Below are 20,635 nucleotides of genomic sequence, written 5' to 3' on the forward strand. Positions count from 1 at the left end.
TATAAAGATACTAATATATGTGTCGACAGGTATACACCTTTACATCATTTATACATATTTTTCAAAACGTTTGTACATTCATTTGAAAAAAGTCAATATTGCATTTTGCTCTAGGTCATACCGGCCACTTTTCTATTGTAGGGAGGCGGACATGATAGCGTGTGACACACACCGGAACTGACGCCGTTGGCGCGAATGACAACAACACTGGAGCGACCCTTATGTGTGAGCCATTGTGAACTACGGAATATAGTGGGTTTGGCGTACTTGTCTGTACGTCAATATAGGGCGTTTTTTGGGCGCTGATAACATGAGTGCTAATCCTTTGAGACGAATTGTACGCGGTTTCTCCATGTTGAACTGAACGGAGGGCCAGAGGAAGCCGTCCTGTCCGCTCGGTGCTGAACCCCGGCTGAGCTCCTGTGCTTCTTATAACTGTTAATAACACGGTAGGTGACGGGCTGCCCTCGTCCCCTCATATGCTTGTTTATCTGGTCATTGTCAATGGCTTTTACTTGGTCAACAAGACAACAGTGGTAGAGTTTCGTCTGGCTCTCAATAACGAGAATACTACCAGTCCTCCACCGGCTCCATCTCAATAACCTATACCGTTAACGTCAGTCTGTCATCAGCCGCAGGCGACTACACCGTAGTCGCTGCCTCCATCGGGTGTCCTCTGACATGAACATTTAAAGGCTTATCTGGTTGTATTTAAAGATACTCCCGGAGAAACCCCCTGTCAACAAGTCTGAACCGATCATCAATCACTTCAGATCCCTTTGAAACATTGAACCCTTCACAGACTTGCTTACAACTAGAAAGTTGCTCATACATGACAAACGTGTATGTTTGGGATGTTTGGGAAGGCATGACTATACAAAGAGGATGATCCAAGCTGTCGAAAGAGTTGCGGTATTGGTGGTTTATGCCCATTAAAAACAATCAGATGAGACTTATCTGTTTGCTCCATGGAGGAAGCTGCGCCTGAGAGGTTGTGATCCGCGGACGTCCTCTTCTTTGGCGGCTGTAGCCTGTCATGCTAGCTGTGGTTTCTGTGATTTCTAACGTGTGGACATAAATAAGCATGCACTCTTCTGCTGTGCAGGCTCCTCATACAGCACAAGAATGTCACCACCGGCCAAGGAAGCGTTTCTCGTCAAGTTTGTTGAAACCGGAGGACAGAAAACTGACTATGCGGAGAAGGCATACGAGGTATTGTATCCATAGTACCGACTGTTATTAAACCCGGATACTAAATATATCATGATATATATTATGATCCTGGCCTGGCTCTACAAATAACTGTTATTGCGTTCTGTCAGTATTGAGTATTGCACAATATTGTTGTCAGTTATATGAGCCTTGTTCATCGCGACGTCACATTGCAATGACGTCGCGTATAATGCTAGTTAGTTTGTTGGTAGTAAGGGTTTGTTGTTCTTATTTATTAATTAATCGTCTGCCATTTTGGGAAGATATTGTTTTGTTTGAAACAGCCATAACATTTCTCATGTGAGACATGGCAAAACCAATTTTTATTTTTCCTAGGCTGCTGTATATTCACTTTGATTTATGATTTTATAGTACTACTACTCTCGAGTCCTCTCAATAGAGGACTCGAGAGTATGCCAACCAAAAATCCCATAATCCATTCTGATGTACATGCCCTGCATAGATTATTATAACTTTGTTAACTATACTGCATTGTGTATAGGCCATATTGGAGATGCAGTCTGAGAAGTGTGTGAGGCGCATCTCTGAGGAAACCGCTCTAGGATGCAGCAACAAAGACAAGTCCCTGTTTGTGTTCAGCAGCTTCACCACGCCTGCCTTTCACCACTGCAAGAAGGTGGGGCTCAAGTCTGAGTATTGTTATATCTAGAAGGGCTGGGGTACCACTGTTTATACTATTAGTATTTAGAATGAAGATAATTCTGCATTCTGACGTTCTTATTCAAAGTGACTTTAATTGATTGTGTAGATACATTATTGATCTGTGAGAGGACATCTTGCTTAAGGATGATCACAGGTAGACTGAGGACATTGGGACTAAACGCTTCGTATTGGTGTACAGATAGACAGATAAAGTATACGCCCATCCATGAGGGACAATCCCTGTATCTCTCCCTCGGTGTCGTTATGTCTGTAGCTTGGCTGCAGGGTGGTCAGCCCCCTGGTGGTGCTGTTCTGTCTGCAGCAGCAGCGATGTGTTCCCCGGGCGGAGAAGCCCGTGTTCAACATGGCCATGGCTGACATCACCATCTCCTGCACCAGCCTGGACAAGGCCGAACGGGTCAGTTACTTTCATGGGCGGTTCTCTCTGTCTTGTTCGCTCTTTTATTCAAACACACTCTGAGACCTTCTGCTTAGCAATGGGAGGATGTTTTGTTGGACATACCCTTGAGACCGATTTTGTGAGATATCGTTATTTTAGTAAAAGCTACTTTATTTGCTATTGTTGTGTGGGTGTGTCCAGCTGGAGGTAATGGATATGGTGCAGCTGATGGGCGGGCGAGTCTACCTGGACCTCAACGTGTCTGTCACTCACCTGATCGCAGGCGAAGTGGGCAGTAAGAAGTACCTGGTGGCTGCCAGTCTGGGCAAACCTGTACTGCTGCCCTCCTGGGTCAAAGCATGCTGGGAAAGATCGCAGGACAGGTACGTGCACGGAGGACAGGAGTGGGCATGTGGAAGCTGTCATATTCAGGGGCTGACTTTTTGATATGCATTATTGTTATTTGCTGTTGCTGTGTACTTTTTTAGCAGATGATGAAATGGCTTTTAATATGGACGTTAGATGCAATCATGTACAATTCGGCAGCGATGGTAAATGATTAATCCCACACAGGAATTGTATGTCTCACGGCAAAAAGAAGCGGACAGTAGTGGAAGTGTAAAAATATCCTGAAAACATATCCAGACACACAACAGTACCAGACAGGAGTACCAACCATGGCAGCGCTCCCCCCAGTCTGTTCAGGTACACCGACCTGCCGCTGGAGGCCCACCGCTGCCCGGTGCTCCAGGGCTGCATCCTCTGTGTGACGGGGCTGTCCAGCGTGGAGCGCAAGGAGGTGCAGCGGCTCTGCCAGGAGCATGGGGCGCAGTACACCGGGCAGCTCAAGATGAACGAGTGCACCCACCTGATCGTCAGCGAGCCCACCGGTGAGCGCTGGTCCCCCCCCTCGGGTCCTCATACCCGGGTCCTCATTCTCTGCCCCTCATTCTCTGCTCCTCATTCTCTGCTCCTCATTCTCTGCCCCTCATTCTCTGCTCCTCATTCTCTGCTCCTCATTCTCTGCTCCTCATTCTCTGCTCCTCATTCTCTGCCCCTCATTCTCTGCTCCTCATTCTCTGCTCCTCATTCTCTGCTCCTCATTCTCTGCTCCTCATTCTCTACTCCTCATTCTCTGCCCCTCATTCTCTGCCCCTCATTCTCTGCTCCTCATTCTCTACTCCTCATTCTCTGCTCCTCATTCTCTGCTCCTCATTCTCTGCTCCTCATTGTCTACTCCTCATTGTCTACTCCTTATTCTCTGCTCCTCATTCTCTACTCCTCATTGTCTACTCCTCATTCTCTGCTCCTCATTCTCTACTCCTCATTGTCTACTCCTCATTCTCTACTCTTCAATCTCTACTCCTCATTCTCTGTTCTGTGGATTGGGACGTACTTTGGTGCCTGTATTGCAAAGGTGCTGTGTGAATAAGAAAAGGGTATATTACTACTGTAGCAAAGTTAATTTGTGTGATTTAGTGTGTTGTTTGTGATGTTTAAGTAATCTTTGTACTACTAATTATCTAGTTAAATGATGCTGTATGATTGCCTGCATTGTGTGAGGGTGTTTACGTGATGTATTGCCAAACTGATTTCCCCATCATAACCAAATCTAACTGAACTCAGAACTTTTCAAGTCATCTGTAACGCCTGGTGCGTTGAATGTGTGTGTTACAGGCCAGAAGTACGAGTGTGCGAGGAAGTGGAACATCTACTGCGTGTCTCTCCACTGGCTGTTTGACAGCATAGAGAAGGGCTTCTGCCAGGACGAGAGCCGCTACACCATGGAGCGAGGCGCCGCCAAACCCACCCAGCTCCACACCTCCACACCCACCAGGGGCAGCAGGAAGGATGGTGAGAGATCTGGAGCACCATATGGGTCTGATCAGGGCCTTGGTACACAACACCCTGTTACCAGGGTAACAGTTAGTCATTGAAGTTTTCATCAAGTGGTGTTCATGTATGCCTACACCTGGGCAATGTTTATAGTTGATGGTTAAAAAAACACTTTAAACCACTTTGTACAATTGAGTTTACATTTCGAATTGTACTAATAATATTTATGTATTTTATCATTGTCACCATTTGCTAGTTGGTACATCCAGGGGCAAGATGGTCTATGGTTCTGTGTGAGGTCCCGAGTGTCCACTTCCTGACCGACTTAGCCCTAGCTTCCCCTTAATTACTATGTATCTTTATTCACCATAAGTACTGCCTGTCATTCTTGCCGTTGTACTGAGCTTGTGGTTCTGTTCCACCAGAAGCCTCCTCCCTGCTGGGTCTGAGCCGCATCTCCGGCAACACCAGCATGACCATCAACGACACCTCCCTGACCAACGCCACCGGCCTCACCAGCACCACCACCTGCTGCCTGGAGGCCAAAGACCCCATCGACACACTGGACCTGACCACCTGCCGTACGGATGACGTGCTGGACGGATGCAAGGTAACCTAGCAACGCTGGAGCTCTCCATCCTTGCCTCCCTGGAGATCCTGGCTGCATACAGTACCTACACGTGCAGAAGCTAAATAATGGACAGGGTGTACTGTGAAGATTTTAGTGTTGGGTGATGTTAAATTACTCTCAGGTTTCAAGGAATGTTATCATAGTATTAGCAGTTCAATATCAACATTATGTAGTAACAGGAAGAGTAATTGTATGGCCTTTTTTTTTCAAGACTTACAATACTTATTACTGCTTGGTGTGACACGCAGAGACTTTTATTTTGAAATACAAAAGACATAAATATATGAAATGGTGAATTTATTTTATGACTGACGGGTCTAAATCCCATTTATGCATAGCGACAGTGTGTGCTCTTATTTTGAATTGAGCAATGATAATGCTCTTATTTTGTGTGCAGCTGTATCTGTGCGGGCTGCCACCGAAGAAGCTGGACAAGCTGCGGAGGCTGGTGAACCTGGCGGGGGGGCTGCGCTTCAACCAGCCCAGCGATGACCTCACTCACGTGGTGATGGGAGAGCCGGACAAGGACCTCATCTCCTCCCTGGCCAAGGCCACACACAGGTCAGAGCTCCCTGGGTCGGCTCGCTGCTCCGCTGGCATCACCACGCCTCTAAAGGAGTCAAGGAGAGCTTTGTTCTCCATTAGGTTGTTTTTGCCATTGACCCCAATAAGTAAAAAAAAAAAAAAAAAAAGAAGACCTCTAGAACAGAATGATCATTCTCAATATGGCAAAATATATACATTACAACTCATGGGAGAAAGTTCTGTGGAGCCCAGCCCTCTGAGATGAAGGACCTGTGTGAAGATGAGTGGAACAATGTCTGTTGCCAATGAAGGGTTCCTCGCTAAAGGAGACGGACTGATGGGGAGGAAATTGTATTTCACTTTGGCCGACCCAGAGTGCTGCAGCCGTTTCCCGGTCTCGCGCGTCACAGGCAACACACACAAACAAACACACACACAAACACACACACAAACACGTGAGCACCGACTGCTCGGGCTGGCTCTAGCTGTCGTCCGTTCGCTAAAGTTTCCTTTATCTTACGAGGTCATATGTCTGGCGGTGGGTTCAGAGAGCCTGGCCGGTGACCAGCAGACCAGCACGCACACGGGGACCCAGATCCAGAGTGTTGAGCCCTCTCTCCCCCGCCCCCCAGGCCCCACGTGGTGACGGTGCAGTGGCTGCTGGACAGCTACTCCAGGGGGAGCCTGCTCCCAGAGGACGACTTCCTCCACCAGGACTGCCTGCCTCCGGCTCCCCCCTCGGCCCCGAAGACCTCCAGAGCCGCCTCCACCTCCAGAGCCGCCTCCACCTCAGCCACTCCAGAGCCGCCGGCCGCCAGCCCCAGCACCCCCGCCCACCGCAGGGCAGAGGAGGACCTGCTCTCCCAGTACTTGGATGACGACCCCACTATAGGCAAGTACCAACGACAATGGAAAATAAAACCTCCTGGGGACCCTCTGGTTAATTGTATGCACCAGGAGGGGTTGCTATATTAGTTGGTGTTCTTTCACCAGGACTTTGATATGTATAACTAGGGTGATATTTGGTTTCAGTATTGAACTGAATATATTAGAATCTGGTAGGTATGTAGGTGTTCATTGTGTCAAAAACAAGATTGCTCCACAGAAATGTGGAGTCGCTATGGCTTCACTTCACCAATTGTCCAACCTCCAATTAGAGCTAATGGGAATTTAATTGGCTGCTATCGGTTTATCTATCATTTAAATCAAATTAGCCGATAGCTATTCCTTGGGGCCTTGAGCCTCTCAAGTAATTGTCGGTTAAAAGACACTTGTCATATTTATGAAAGGCATAGTACCATAGGCTGGTCCAACTGTAATACAAATGAAGTGAAGGAACATTGTAGTATAATGAGGAATTGTTAATATGATTAATATAATCTCCATGCTGCTTATGGTTCTTTAAACATATTTACCTAGGACATAATAAATCCCCTCTCTCCACGCTGCAGTGGAGATGCCCCCACCAGACAGTAGACGCTCTATGAGCAGTCTCCCGGGCCCCCAGCCAGATCGCTGGGCCCCGGCAGAACCCAGCGACTCCACCGAGGCGGACGCCACCCTGCACCAGGCCAGCCAGGGGGGTCTGCCGTTCACCGGGAAGCGCTTCCGTCTGCTGGGCTTCGGCTCGGAGGAGGACGCCCAGCTGGCCCACCTGGTGATGGAGAACGGGGGCAAGGTGCTGACGGGCCGCACCCGGGCCGTGGCGGACTACGGCGTGGTGCCGCTTCTGGGCTGCGAGGTGGAGGCCACCGTGGACGAGGTGGTCACCGACACCTGGCTGGTGAGACGCCTCTGCTCCTGGTCTTATGGCTCCGTCCGGTCTGGTCCGGTGAAGGGTCGCACCTGTAGGGGCTGCATATAACAGCCGAAATATTGACAATAGTGTTAGAAATACAAAATATATATGGGAATCAAATAAACAGGATTTCTATGGCAGGATTATGTCGCTCATGGGCACTCGCAGAGAGAAAAGGTACCTAAAGATGAAGTAGTTTTGTATCACAATTTATAGATTTCCCATTGTACTTCGTCTTATGATTGAATTATAGAATAGTCCATAAGAGAATGACGGCATATGAATTACTTTCCTGGCGTGTGAAAGACGGAAACCAAAGACTCAATCAGACGCACCCGCTGTTAACTGGATATGGTTTAAGTGCTACGATGGTAACCATTTAGTTGTGCGAGCATTCATCTGGCCCGGGGTCTCTCCTCCAGGTCTTGTGTGTGGAGAAGAAGTGTGTGCTGCCCGTCCTCTCCAACCCTCTGTTCAGCCCGGTGGAGGTGAAGGACGGCTGCTCCCCCCTCACGTCCTGCGTGCTCTCCGTCAGCCAGTTCACCGGAGCGGAGAGGGAGTGCCTGGTGGAGCTGGCCAAGCACCTCGGAGCCAGGTGAGGACACCTGTGGTGGAGGCTGACTGTGGTGGAGGCTGACTGTGGTGGAGGCTGACTGGTGGAGGCTGTCTGGTGGAGGCTGACTGTGGTGGAGGCTGACTGTGGTGGAGGCTGACTGTGGTGGAGGCTGACTGGTGGAGGCTGTCTGGTGGAGGCTGACTGCTGGAGGCTGACTGTGGTGGAGGCTGACTGTGGTGGAGGCTGACTGTGGTGGAGGCAGACTGTGGTGGAGGCTGACTGTGGTGGAGGCTGACTGTGGTGGAGGCTGTCTGGTGGAGGCTGACTGGTGGAGGCTGACTGGTGGAGGCTGACTGTGGTGGAGGCTGACTGTGGTGGAGGCTGACTGTGGTGGAGGCTGACTGGTGGAGGCTGTCTGGTGGAGGCTGACTGGTGGAGGCTGACTGTGGTGGAGGCTGACTGTGGTGGAGGCTGACTGTGGTGGAGGCTGTCTGGTGGAGGCTGACTGGTGGAGGCTGACTGTGGTGGAGGCTGACTGTGGTGGAGGCTGACTGTGGTGGAGGCTGACTGTGGTGGAGGCTGACTGTGGTGGAGGCTGTCTGGTGGAGGCTGACTGTGGTGGAGGCTGACTGTGGTGGAGGCTGACTGGTGGAGGCTGTCTGGTGGAGGCTGACTGGTGGAGGCTGACTGTGGTGGAGGCTGACTGTGGTGGAGGCTGACTGTGGTGGAGGCTGACTGGTGGAGGCTGACTGTGGTGGAGGCTGACTGTGGTGGAGGCTGACTGTGGTGGAGGCTGACTGGTGGAGGCTGACTGTGGTGGAGGCTGACTGTGGTGGAGGCAGACTGTGGTGGAGGCTGACTGTGGTGGAGGCTGACTGTGGTGGAGGCTGTCTGGTGGAGGCTGACTGGTGGAGGCTGACTGGTGGAGGCTGACTGTGGTGGAGGCTGACTGTGGTGGAGGCTGACTGTGGTGGAGGCTGACTGGTGGAGGCTGTCTGGTGGAGGCTGACTGGTGGAGGCTGACTGTGGTGGAGGCTGACTGTGGTGGAGGCTGTCTGGTGGAGGCTGACTGGTGGAGGCTGACTGTGGTGGAGGCTGACTGTGGTGGAGGCTGACTGTGGTGGAGGCTGACTGTGGTGGAGGCTGACTGTGGTGGAGGCTGTCTGGTGGAGGCTGACTGTGGTGGAGGCTGACTGTGGTGGAGGCTGACTGGTGGAGGCTGACTGTGGTGGAGGCTGACTGTGGTGGAGGCTGACTGTGGTGGAGGCTGACTGGTGGAGGCTGACTGTGGTGGAGGCTGACTGTGGTGGAGGCTGACTGTGGTGGAGGCTGTCTGGTGGAGGCTGACTGGTGGAGGCTGACTGTGGTGGAGGCTGACTGTGGTGGAGGCTGACTGTGGTGGAGGCTGAGTGTGGCGGAGGCTGAGTGTTGCAGATGCTGCTAGTGGAAGACTTTTGTGAAGGCTGATTTATAAGATAACTTTAGTCCAGGCTACATTTTTGAGATTAATGAATTACATTTTAGAATGTATTAGTTCATATGAAATTTGATGTATTCACACGTGTACATTGTCTCTTTCTATGTAATGATCCTGTATCCCCCTCCAGTGTCCAGGACTACTTTGTGCGTACGGCCAACCAGAAGAAGGGCATGCTGGCCAGCAGCCACCTGGTGCTGCAAACCCCCGAGGGCACCAAGTACCAGGCGGCCCAGAAGTGGGGGCTCCCCGCCGTCACCATGCGCTGGATCCTGGAGTCGGCCCGCACCGGGCAGCGGGCCCCCGAGGACCGGTACCTGGTGGACCGCCCCCCCTCGCCCGGTGAGGGGGGGCGGTCATGAGGCCTCATAAGGCTCTACGGCAGGAAGCTATTACAATGATAATATATTACATCTGATCAATTATTTAGGTTTCAAAATGGTTGAAATTATGACATTAGTTACAAAGCATGATTCTTTTTTTCAAAATGTTAAGTTATGGTTCTGGTTACAAAGTTGGTTGCATATTAATAGTTTAAAGGTGATATATTATACCACCAGGTGTGAGTGTGATTAGCCGTTATTACGCCTCCTTGTGATGTCAGAAGAGGCTGATTTTCGAAACGGCTTGTAACGGCGTATCACACTGGCGGTATAATATGTCATCTTTTAAGTTAATAGTTTAATCATAACTCAAAGGCATTTGCTATGAATGCATTAGAAAAACTGGTAATGAATACAAACTCCTCAAGACATACACAAATACTTCCAAATAATTGATTACAAATCCTGATATCATATCATGAGCAGGAAGTTGACCAAACCAGTAGCTCTTCACGCTATAACCCCTCCCTCCCCTCTTCTGATTGGCAGAGAGGGATGACGACAGCTTTGTGGGCGGCTCCCAGCGCGTGGCTCCTCCCCCCCCTGCGCTGCACTCCCTCTCCCCAGAGTTCCCTCTGCTGGGGCGCCAGAGCGGCAAGGCGGTCACCCCGCTGGACGTGGGCCGCTTCCAGTCCAAGGTGTTCCGCTCGGTGCTGGACCAGATGAAGCCCCTCGGAGAGGAGCAGGGGGAGGAGCCTCGGATCCCGGGGGCGGGGCCGCAGGCGGGCCAGGGGAGTGGCCTCCAGAAGGAGCCCCCGCTCCAGCTGGACACGCCCTCGCGCTTCCTCAGCCGAGACCAGCTCTTCAGACCCACCTTCAATGTCAAGGTAGCCCAGCCATAACGTTGATTCAATGAAATCATTGAATTTATCAGCAACATAAAAAGCCTCTAGATAAAATATATTCATAAATGGAAACAAAATACGATGAAAATACAAACATGGTCTCTTGATTTATTTGGCTATAATATAATTTGCTCTTATCAAAGTTATTTGAAACATTTAATTTATTGGTTGGTTTATACAGTTTATTCATGTTTTTCACTGTAAAGTTGTACAAACCTGTCTGTTACCACAGAGGGCGCTGTTGTATCCTTGATTTTGGCTCATTTAAACTCTGCATCAGAGCTAATGTGCTGATGTATATTATGGCAACCCGTCTCCCCAAGTGTCAGATACCCAGCAGGAATTATACGGAAAGCAGGGGTTAAAGCCGCAGTCGGTGTTTATTTCAACAGAATGAATAGTCCGTATACTCGTGCTAGGGTCTCCGTGAGCCTCTAGATCGCCGGCGTGGTGCGGAATCCCTCCGTGTCGCTTCGCCCTTCTCCCGGTCTAGCGAGCACTCCCACCGTGTCACTTGCCCGGCGCTGTGCGGAATCCCTCCGTGTCGCTTCGCCCTGGTGCGTACTCCCTCCGCGTCCCTTGCCGTTCTCCTGGTCTGGTGCTTACTCCCTCCGTGTCACTCTCCCGTTCGCCCGGTCTGGTGCCCCTTTTAAGTCCGGCTCCTGGTCCTTTCCCTTGATTGGGGGGAGAGACGTGGTGCTCTCTGTCGCCGGCTGGAGGGTGACGACGGTAAACCCCCGTGTACTGCGTGTCCTCGGACCCGCCCGGTTCGAGGTTCAGCGGCGGGATGCCACAATATATCAACAGTGTAACCCTCCCTCTGTCTCCCGTGGCGCGTTGCAGGACGCGCTGGGTGCACTGGACACCCCGGGGGGCCGGGTGAAGCCGGGGGAGCGAACGGAGACTCCTCTGACCGACGTGATCAACAGGAACCTGAAGGTGGCGCTGGCCAACAGCTCTCGCTGCCCCAACCAGCAGGCCCTCAGCGCCAGCCCTGAGCTCAGCAAGATGCCTGAACCACAGGTACATGCTCATCTATATCAGAAGGAGAAGCTATGACAGCATGCTTCTAGGTGGGTCTCACAGGGAGGAGCAGTACCTTGTTGTTGGATGGCAACTAGCAATAACAGGAGCCGATCACCTGACTCAAACTATTGTGCACAAGAGGAATTGTGGACGAGACGCGCCATCATTATTTTTAGTCACTGGGAAAATAAATGATTGTCCTGCATTTACCCTAATTCCACTTTAAATCGTCCCGACTCTCAATAAAGGTAGGCTACACTTAACTGTAAATATACAGCCCGTTTTATTGTCATCGGTCATAGGAATAACCAGCCTGAATCTCACTGGAGAGCTGGTTTCTCTCTGGTTTCCCCTCTGTGGGTTTAATTTATTAGGTCTGCTTATATAAGAGTAGTCTTATACTTGTCATTATTCACACATCCCCATGTAAGTGGAAGCTGTTGAAGTATCTATATCTTCATAGGACACGGCTACTCCCTGCTAATTCCTTCCTCTTTAATGGAAGATGAGAGAGAGTGATTTCCAAACTGCGTAACCCAAGTGTTATGCAGACAACAGTTGTAGCCATAGTACTTACTTGTTCTGATAATTAAATGTGAATCAAACCGAGGCGTTCTTGAAACCTAGCCTTTATTACAGCACTGTCTGCTGTAGCTTGACTCCCGGGCTGAGCTTGTGAGGGAAGAATTGAAACTGTAAACGCTCCCCGTGCAAACTGCTTGTTTATGTTATTAAGAGTCCCGGTTCTGGATTTGTGTGTCATGTCCAGGAGAAGACCCCGGAGGGCCTGCTGGCAGGAGTGGTGGTCTGTGTGGGGAAGAAGTTGAGCAAGATGCAGGGAGAGCTCAACTCCATCGCTGCCTCGCTGGGGGCAGACTTTAGGTTAGTAGCTCCTTAAGTCTCTTCTAATGAGGCTTCAGGTAAGTAGCTCACTCCTCAGGTCTCTTCTAGTGAGGCTTTAGGTTAGTAGCTCACTCCTCATGTCTCTTCTAATGAGGCTTCAGGTTAGTAGCTCACTCCTCAGGTCTCTTCTAGTGAGGCTTCAGGTTAGTAGCTTCCTCAGGTCTCTTCTAATGAGGCTTCAGGTTAGTAGCTCACTCCTCAGGTCTCTTCTAGTGAGGCTTTAGGTTAGTAGCTCACTCCTCAGGTCTCTTCTAATGAGGCTTTAGGTTAGTAGCTCCTTAAGTCTCTTCTAATGAGACTTCAGGTTAGTAGCTCACTCCTCATGTCTCTTCTAGTGAGACATTAGGTTAGTAGCTCACTCCTCATGTCTCTTCGAGTGAGACATTAGTTTAGTAGCTCACTCCTCATGTCCCTTCTAGTGAGACATTAGGTTAGTAGCCCACTCCTCATGTCTCTTCTAGTGAGACATTAGGTTAGTAACGCACTCCATGTCCCTTCTAGTGAGACATTAGGTTAGTAGCTCACTCCTCGTGTCTCTTCTAGTGAGACATTAGGTTAGTAGCTCACTCCTCATGTCTCTTCTAGTGAGACATTAGGTTAGTAGCTCACTCCATGTCCCTTCTAGTGAGACATTAGGTTAGTAGCTCACTCCTCATGTCTCTTCGAGTGAGACATTAGTTTAGTAGCTCACTCCTCATGTCTCTTCTAGTGAGACATTAGTTTAGTAGCTCACTCCTCATGTCTATTCTAGTGAGACATTAGGTTAGTAGCTCACTCCATGTCCCTTTTAGTGAGACATTAGGTTAGTAGCTCACTCCTCATGTCTCTTCGAGTGAGACATTAGGTTAGTAGCTCAGTCCATGCCTCTTCTAAGTTTTTCTTGCTAGTATTGTTGTTCCAATACAGCGACTGCTCAGGGGAAATTAAATCTTTGTTGTTTTGTCTTTGCTTTGGATGTTTTAGGACTCTTTTTAAAAGGGTCCCATTTTACCACCAGTTGTGTGACGTTGATCAGCCATTGAAATAATTAGAATTTGTGTGTGTGCGATCAAGGTGGTCATGTGACGACAGCGTGACCCACTACATCTACCAGGGCCGCGTGGGGGACAACACACGGGAGTACCGGGGGGTGAAGGAGAGGGGGCTGCGGGTGGTGTCCCAACACTGGCTCCACGCGGTGGGTTCATCCCAGCACACATACACACACCTTACAGCCATGCATTACCACGTGATAGTGTCCTTAATGTCCTCAAGGACGTTATAGACACAGGTCATTAAGGAGCAGGTACGGGTCGGTGCGTTATGCTGAAGGATGCCTACAGTCAGAATGCAGAAATCGGGGTTCAAAGTCAGAACCTTTCATCAGGGAGTCAATAACCCTAATCAAATTATAGATTATAGAATCCAACTCTTGAATATCGATATCGATATACCCTCGGCTTAGCTCCTCCTAGCTGATTGTTGATGTGTCCCTGAGCAGGACACTTAACCCTAACTGCTCCTGACGAGCTGGCTGTCGCCTTGCATGGTTGACTCTGCCGTCGGTGTGTCAATGTGTATATTAACCGATGTAAGCCGCTTTGGATAAAAGCGTCTGCTAAATGCCCTAATTGTAATTGTAATTGAATACAGAGCAAGCTCATTGAAGGGATCCCTTTGGGCTCCAGTCAGTTCTTAAAGGTATCTTCCATGATGTATTTATTGAAATGCTTTAATAAAGACAGATGATACTAATGCTGCCTTGCATCCTCCAGTGTGCCGAGGAGCAGAAGCGGGTCCCAGAGTCCCTGTACCCCTTCACCTTTAACCCCAAGATGAGCCTGAGTCTTAGCCAGGTGCCCAACAACTCCCAGAGGTCGCCCCCCTTCACACGCACCCAGCTCCGTGACCTCACCATCACCCACGGCAACCAGGTGAGTGCTGAGTAGCCCCCCATCTGTGAGGGGGGCTACAGGTATGGAAGATGATGAGAAAAGAGAGTGGGGGGGGATAATTACAACAGGATTTCTTTACTCCAAGGCCACATGTACACCAAGAAATGGAGATAAGTTAGATAACAGTATGGAAACTGGTTAAATGTTACATTTGAATATTGTTATAATAATTGCCCTCACACACTCTCTCAGGCTTTTCCTATTCCTTAATGGTATTGTTTTAGTAAGTGCATAGTACGTTCATTAACCGATGGCCCTCCATAAGCTAGCGCCACAACCAGAACCGCTAGCATATTACTCTGTCACCACTGGCCTTATGAGGTACCTGCTCTTAATGTGGACATGCAAGACTCATTTCCTCATTTCATCTCCCCACAGCCCAATCTCAATACCACCGAAGAAGAATCCACATCCACATCCCGTTGTCAAAGCAACGGAGAGACGTTTGTAGAGGAGGAGGCACATGACACTACAGAGAGCAGAGGTCTGTCCTAGCAAATGCCCTCAGACCACAAGAACCACAAACTATACGGCACTGTATAGTTTATACAGGAGCTCGTCTCATTGGTTCAACTCAGAGCCAATCGAGAAAGATTTGGTATTTGGTTTTAATCAAAAAAGATCTTTCAGTAGATTATGTTTAAGTGTAAAGTACCGAGCTTTCGTTTAGAACCAAGAAGAAAGAAGATGGTCGCCTCTTACTGACCAGGTGACTGAACCCTCCACCACTATGTTCCTCCAGACTTATCGGAGAGCCTGGAGATGAGGGAGAAGCTCCAGAAGCAGCTCCAGGAGATCATGTCGGCCACCAAGCTGACCACGGGGAGGAGGTCCGCGGCCTGCCTCAGCCGGCTGGGGCCTGCGGGGTCCGACACCGGCCCCAACACCCCCGACGTCAAGGGCCTCCGGTCCGGACGTAGCACCAGACGCACCATGGACGCCTTCAGGTAGACAGACTCGACCCTTCTACATTGATATGATGAGTATGTAACGTTGCCACATTATCATTTCATCGGAATGGTAAGTAAGCAACCTGAACGAAACTCTTAATACATTACCTCGTCCGGGAGCATGACCACCGTGTTCTCCTCCCCTCCCCTCTAGGATGAACAGGGAGGCGATTCTGGACATGAACACGGAGCCGTCCCAGAGCGAGCAGATCGTGTGGGACGACCCCACGGCCCGGGAGGAGCGGGCCAAGCTGGCCGATAACCTCCAGTGGCCTGGCAGCCCCTCCCAGCACTCTGACCCCGTGGGCCCCGCCCGCCCGCCCGAGAACAGGGCCTCGTTCAGGGATAGCTTCACTGACTCTGAGCTGGTGGAGATGGGTGAGTACAGAAGGGACTTCTGAGGCTTGTAATGTAGATGAATGCCTTCTTCATACGAACAATCCCGTCTGAGCTTGTTCGTTCTCTAACCAATGACATCTCCGCCTTTTCTTACCTCACCCAATCACATCCAAGCTTATTCTCCCAATCACATCCAAGCTTATTCTGTCTCTAACCAATACCATCTCTGCCTTGTCTTTCTACAACCAATCAAACCCATTACTTTTCTTCCGTTACGTCCACAGCCGCGTGTGATGTCATTGACCAGCAGATGGCCCAGAGAGTGATGACCCCTCTGGCGGAGGATGCTAGCGATGACCTCCTGACCCCTAAAGCCCCCAGCATAGCCTTCCCCCTGGCCAAGCCCCTGGTACCTCCTGAGCCACAGGTAGAAACACACCTGGCATATCTGGCCACGCCCACCACAACCTCTCCCTCCTATCACACAGTCACACAGCGCAACTGTGATGTCCTTCAGCAGGTGCTTATATTCAAAGTTACTTTTAAGGACAATTTGGGCACATTGCACAAGGAAGCTTACAGCTCAACCTAGGACTTTGGAGGTCGAACCCAGAAAGATACACTTACGACAGAGTCAAGGGATGGAACCAAAAACTCTTAGCATTTACCTTTTTGGGGTGTCATGAACAAATGTTTGACTGGTTGTTGATGTCTACAAAATGGAGGATAGGATGAGAGAACACTTCATTAATCCAGTGGGATTCAGGTGTTGCAGCAGCAAGTTAAATTTAGAAACGATGCAGTAACACTTTACAATGCTTACATACATTACATCATTTTAGTCATGTTAGTTTATGATGTATGATTACAGTAATGAGCATTATTATGTATCATTAGCATCAGGGTCAGGGTGAGGGGGTTAAAGGGAACGCTAAACCTATTAAGTACGAACAGCACATAAACACACAATTCATGGACACAGTTAAAGCAAATTATTAATAGACAATTAGATAACTATTATTTAATCTGTTGATTAACTAAGTGAACTAATGGTTAATTAATGTGCCCCTATTGTATAGTGGTACTGCAAAACAAGGAATTAAAGACAGTTACACTCGCATCAGAGAACAAGCTCCACATCCGGCTGGCGGTGGCCTCAGCAGGTGGTAATGGTAGTGTGTATGTCCTCCCCCCTAGGAGGAGAACCAGGAGAAGCAGCCCCCCAGGTTCCAGCTGTCCTCCCTGAGTCCCCAGGAGCGCATCGACTACAGCCACCTGATCGAGGAGCTCGGTACGAAACCCTCAGTCTGAAACGCAGACTTTAGATTCCTTACCCAAACACCAGCTCAAATCTGCTGGATATTGGTTTTGACCAATCATGTCACTGGAGTCCGGGGGATCTGTCAGTAATTGGCGAACACAAACTTGGCCAGCAGTAGAAAACTTTGAAAGTTTCTGTAAAGGTTTTAAATCAACCCCATGTAGACTGGCCACTGTAGATATACACTCCCTTAAATCCCCTTCTGAAAGCTCCATCCAAAAAGGATTATTCTTCAGTGGAAGAAGCTGTGCTGTCTCCTCGTAGTCCTTCTATCACACAGTAGGACGGCTGGAGCCCAGAGTACAAACTCTGGGACAGAATCGAGGTGGGTCCAGATTAAAACCCCTCATCGTCCCTTCCCTAAATGTGTTGTTCTGCAAACGATGAAGGAGCGTGTTGCGCTGGAGGGAACCAGCTGCCGTAGGGCGGGGGCTGCAGCAGCTGGCCCCTCGTGAAGAACGGTGTGGCTCAGGAAGTAATGGATGAGGCGTGAGGTGACCACATTACCCAGTGAGAGGCCCTTGTAAATCAGAGCGGTTCCGCAGGCTCTGGTCCAAATCGTCTGAATATTCAGCTGTATGCGTTGACAGTGGCAAATATCCAGGGCATCGTAGAGTAGACCATCTCCATGTTTGGAAAGAGACGCAGCGATAGGAGTAACTGAGACATTATTGATGTCCAAATATTTTGGGTACTGTCAACCCAAAATGTTTAAACGATCATATTGTGATCCACATCGTCGTATCAGTCCCATAATGGTTTCTGGTGTACGCTTCTGGGCTATAAGTGACATGTGGTGTTGGTTGCCTGCAGGGGGCGTGGTGCTGGACAAGCAGTCGTTCGACCCCAGCTGCACCCACATCATCGTGGGGAACCCCCTGCGGAACGAGAAGTACCTGGCTGCTATGGCCGCCGGCAAGTGGATCCTGCACCGCTCCTACCTGGAGGCCTGCCGCGCCGCCGCACACTTCCTGCAGGTGCCCCGTCACACACCTGCGTTCACACCTGCTCACCTGGGACAGGGGACCAATCAGAATTGGGCAAAGGGTGAAATTGGTCTACACATGTGGTATGACAAAGTAGGCATATTCCCCTTTCAGTGTGGACGAACTGAACTCAGAGAACCTTAGTGAAAAACATGTATGTAAACTGTTGGCTATGTTCTTTCTACATGCATCCTGTGTAGGGCAGACATTGACTTTGTTCCGGTCTGAGTCCAACTCGGGAGAGGTCAGGGGTTGTGGTGGAATGGTTGACGTGAATGAATTGAAGGGGGGGAAGCCATGAGAAAGGGCCAGCACTGGAGTGCCCTTGAGCAAGAGATTAATGAGCCGGCTCCAACAGGCATATATTATACACGCACTGCTTGATCGCAGAGAACTTTTCATTTTACTAGAACTCATAAAGCACTAGAAAGAGTTCTATGAATAGTTTACCTCAACTTTTCTGTGGAGAAATGGTGTCCTTGTCCAATCATGTTAATTCCTTCCTCCCTCTTAACTCTCTCTCTCTCTCTCTACCTCCCCTCTCCAACCTTCTCTCCCCCACATCCATCTCCCACTTTCCTTCCCTCCAACTTTCTTTCTTTCTCCTTTCCTCCCTTCCCCTGCCACCATACCACCCTCTCTCTCGCTACCCCCAACCTTCTATCCCTGTCTCTCCCTTCGTACCTCCTCTCCTCCCCTCCTCTCCCCCAGGAGGATGAGTATGAGTGGGGCAGTGGTTACATCCTGGATGCTCTGCCCTCCATCAGTCCCCACAAGAAGAGGCTGGCACTGGCTGCCAAACGCTGGAGGACTGCCCTGCAGGACCGCTCCACCCAGGAGGTAGACACACACGCACACTCTTTCTCGGCAATCAAATATTTATAATTTCAGAAGCAATATGAGGCTAGATGCGGCCCAGGATTTTTTTTTATATTGCAGCAAGAACAGACTTTGGGTTTGTTTAAAAAGGTTCAACAATATTACCATGTAGTGATGCACACTGGGCCATGTCTTTTGCTTTATCTAGTAGTACCTAACTACTATCTACCAGTATGTGTACTGGTAGTGTCCTATAAACCAGTAACTCTTCTGGTATTGTCCTATAATCCAGTATGTGTACTGATAGTGCCTATAAACCAGTATGTGTACTGGTAGTGTCCTATAAACCAGTAACTCTTCTGGTATTGTCCTATAATCCAGTATGTGTACTGATAGTGCCTATAAACCAGTATGTGTACTGGTAGTGTCCTATAAACCAGTATCTCTTCTGGTATTGTCCTATAATCCAGTATGTGTACTGGTAGTGCCTATAAACCAGTATGTGTACTGGTAGTGTCCTATAAACCAGTATCTCTTCTGGTATTGTCCTATAATCCAGTATGTGTACTTGTAGTGGCTATAAACCAGTATGTGTACTGGCAGTGTCTCTTAAAAAGTATCCACTGGTAGTGTCCTACAAACAAGTATGTGTACTGGTAGTGTCCTATAAACCAGTATGTGTACTGGTATGGCCTTTAAACCAGTATGTTTTCCTCAGGGAGCGTTCAGTGGTTGGACCGTGATGCTCAACATCGACCACACCAGAGAGTCTGGCTTCAGGCGGTTACTGCAGTCTGGAGGAGCCAAGGTACGCCTCCCATATCTCTCTAGTTCTTCATTAAGTAGCAAATACAGTTGATGGATATGTGCCTTCGTGATTTGAGATTAATCTTTATGGGAGTGGCCATCTTATCGCCATCTTACATCATCATCACCATTCTCCTGGCACGAGTTCAACTAATGAGGAACAACCATTGTTGCAATGACCTTTGTTTTACTAGAGATGGCACTGCTTCTTCAGTATTAATTGTGCTTCCTATTTCCTTCAGTAACGGTGCCCATGTTTGCAGCAACATAACTAATATGATAATAAACATAACCTCTTTCAGGAAATATTTAGCAGTTCATAAAGTTTTTCTGAAAAAATCAGGGGAAAAAAGGCATTTGAAAAAGAGTTCAAAGGAAACAAATGAGGTAACCAACTTGGGAAGCCATTGGGGGGCTCCATGGTAACCGCCTCCGGTCCCTCCCCGTCCTCCAGGTACTGTCCGGGGTGGACACCTCCTCCTACCGGGAGGCCACCCACCTGTTTGCTGACTTCAGCCGCCTGAAGCCCGGGGAGTTCAGGGTGGACGTGTCTCAAGCCTCCGCCCAGGGGGTGACCTGCGTCAAGCCAGAGTACATCGCCGACTACCTCATGCAGGTGTGTGTGTGTGTGTGTGTGTGTGTGTGTGTTAGGCTGTTAATGTTAGCGTGTGTGTGTTAGGCTGTTAATGTTAGCGTGTTCACGTGTTTATTGCAGTGTGTTGGAGGGAGGTGTGTGTGTGTGTGTGTGTGTGTGTGTGTGTGTGTGTGTGTGTGTGTGTGTGTTAACTACCCCTCAGCTATTTCTAGCAGGCAGTAACACCCAGCCCAGCTCAGTGATTTCACAGCTAGCGGATCAGCTGACATCCTGGTGTATTCTTGGTTTCTACAGGAGCCCATACCCCCCATACACCTGTACTATCTGCCCGAGGCTTCCTCCGAGTGCGAACAAGCCCCCGGGACCACCCCCTCCCGCAAACGCAAAGTCCCCGCCGACGCCTCTGCCGTGAAGAAATCTCGTCTGCAATGAAATTCACCGCTATCCTCAGCAAAAATCGTATCCTGATGAATGCAAGTCTGTATATAAGATTGTTATTTCTTGTACGAAATAAAATTAACATAAAGTTGATTGTTTGGTCGTTTAGATGTTTTTAAAGGTATTGGTACAATGCCGACATCATGAGAAACTAACACCTACGAGTCGAGCAGAAATGTCGAGTCACCCGT

The 20,635-nt window shown here is 49.4% G+C and overlaps 1 protein-coding gene across 2 annotated transcripts; it reads left to right on the top strand.

The window, feature by feature from the left end:
• The first annotated feature begins 197 nt into the window (after positions 1-197).
• On the top strand, positions 198-20,568 carry topbp1 (DNA topoisomerase II binding protein 1). Of its 2 annotated transcripts, none has more exons than XM_079754347.1 (28): positions 198-449; positions 1,106-1,212; positions 1,715-1,849; positions 2,150-2,293; positions 2,477-2,658; positions 2,972-3,165; positions 3,953-4,129; positions 4,537-4,721; positions 5,140-5,303; positions 5,900-6,159; positions 6,719-7,050; positions 7,488-7,660; positions 9,229-9,440; positions 9,971-10,308; positions 11,170-11,349; positions 12,122-12,234; positions 13,309-13,432; positions 14,010-14,168; positions 14,568-14,673; positions 14,932-15,136; positions 15,294-15,517; positions 15,763-15,905; positions 16,676-16,769; positions 17,613-17,776; positions 18,497-18,625; positions 19,323-19,412; positions 19,866-20,027; positions 20,301-20,568. In XM_079754347.1, exons 2-28 carry the CDS (start codon positions 1,126-1,128, stop codon positions 20,436-20,438), a joined length of 4,614 nt encoding a protein of 1,537 aa, XP_079610473.1. In that variant the 5' UTR covers positions 198-449; positions 1,106-1,125; the 3' UTR covers positions 20,439-20,568. The 2 variants fall into 2 exon arrangements, with proteins under 2 accessions (XP_079610473.1, XP_079610474.1); XM_079754348.1 differs by having other exon boundaries at positions 4,540-4,721.
• Positions 20,569-20,635: the final 67 nt, after the last annotated feature.

The sequence above is a fragment of the Pollachius pollachius genome, assembly GCF_949987615.1.
Source record: "Pollachius pollachius genome assembly, chromosome: 17".
In the NCBI taxonomy this organism is placed as follows: domain Eukaryota; kingdom Metazoa; phylum Chordata; class Actinopteri; order Gadiformes; family Gadidae; genus Pollachius; species Pollachius pollachius.

Bases quoted from the DNA above. Each gene is read 5' to 3' on its own strand.
- topbp1 (XM_079754347.1), top strand. From the start codon at position 1,126: ATGTCACCACCGGCCAAGGAAGCGTTTCTCGTCAAGTTTGTTGAAACC. The intron at 1,850-2,149 runs GTGGGGCTCAAG...TTATGTCTGTAG, and splicing joins CCTTTCACCACTGCAAGAAG to CTTGGCTGCAGGGTGGTCAG. The intron at 6,160-6,718 runs GCAAGTACCAAC...TCCACGCTGCAG, and splicing joins GGATGACGACCCCACTATAG to TGGAGATGCCCCCACCAGAC.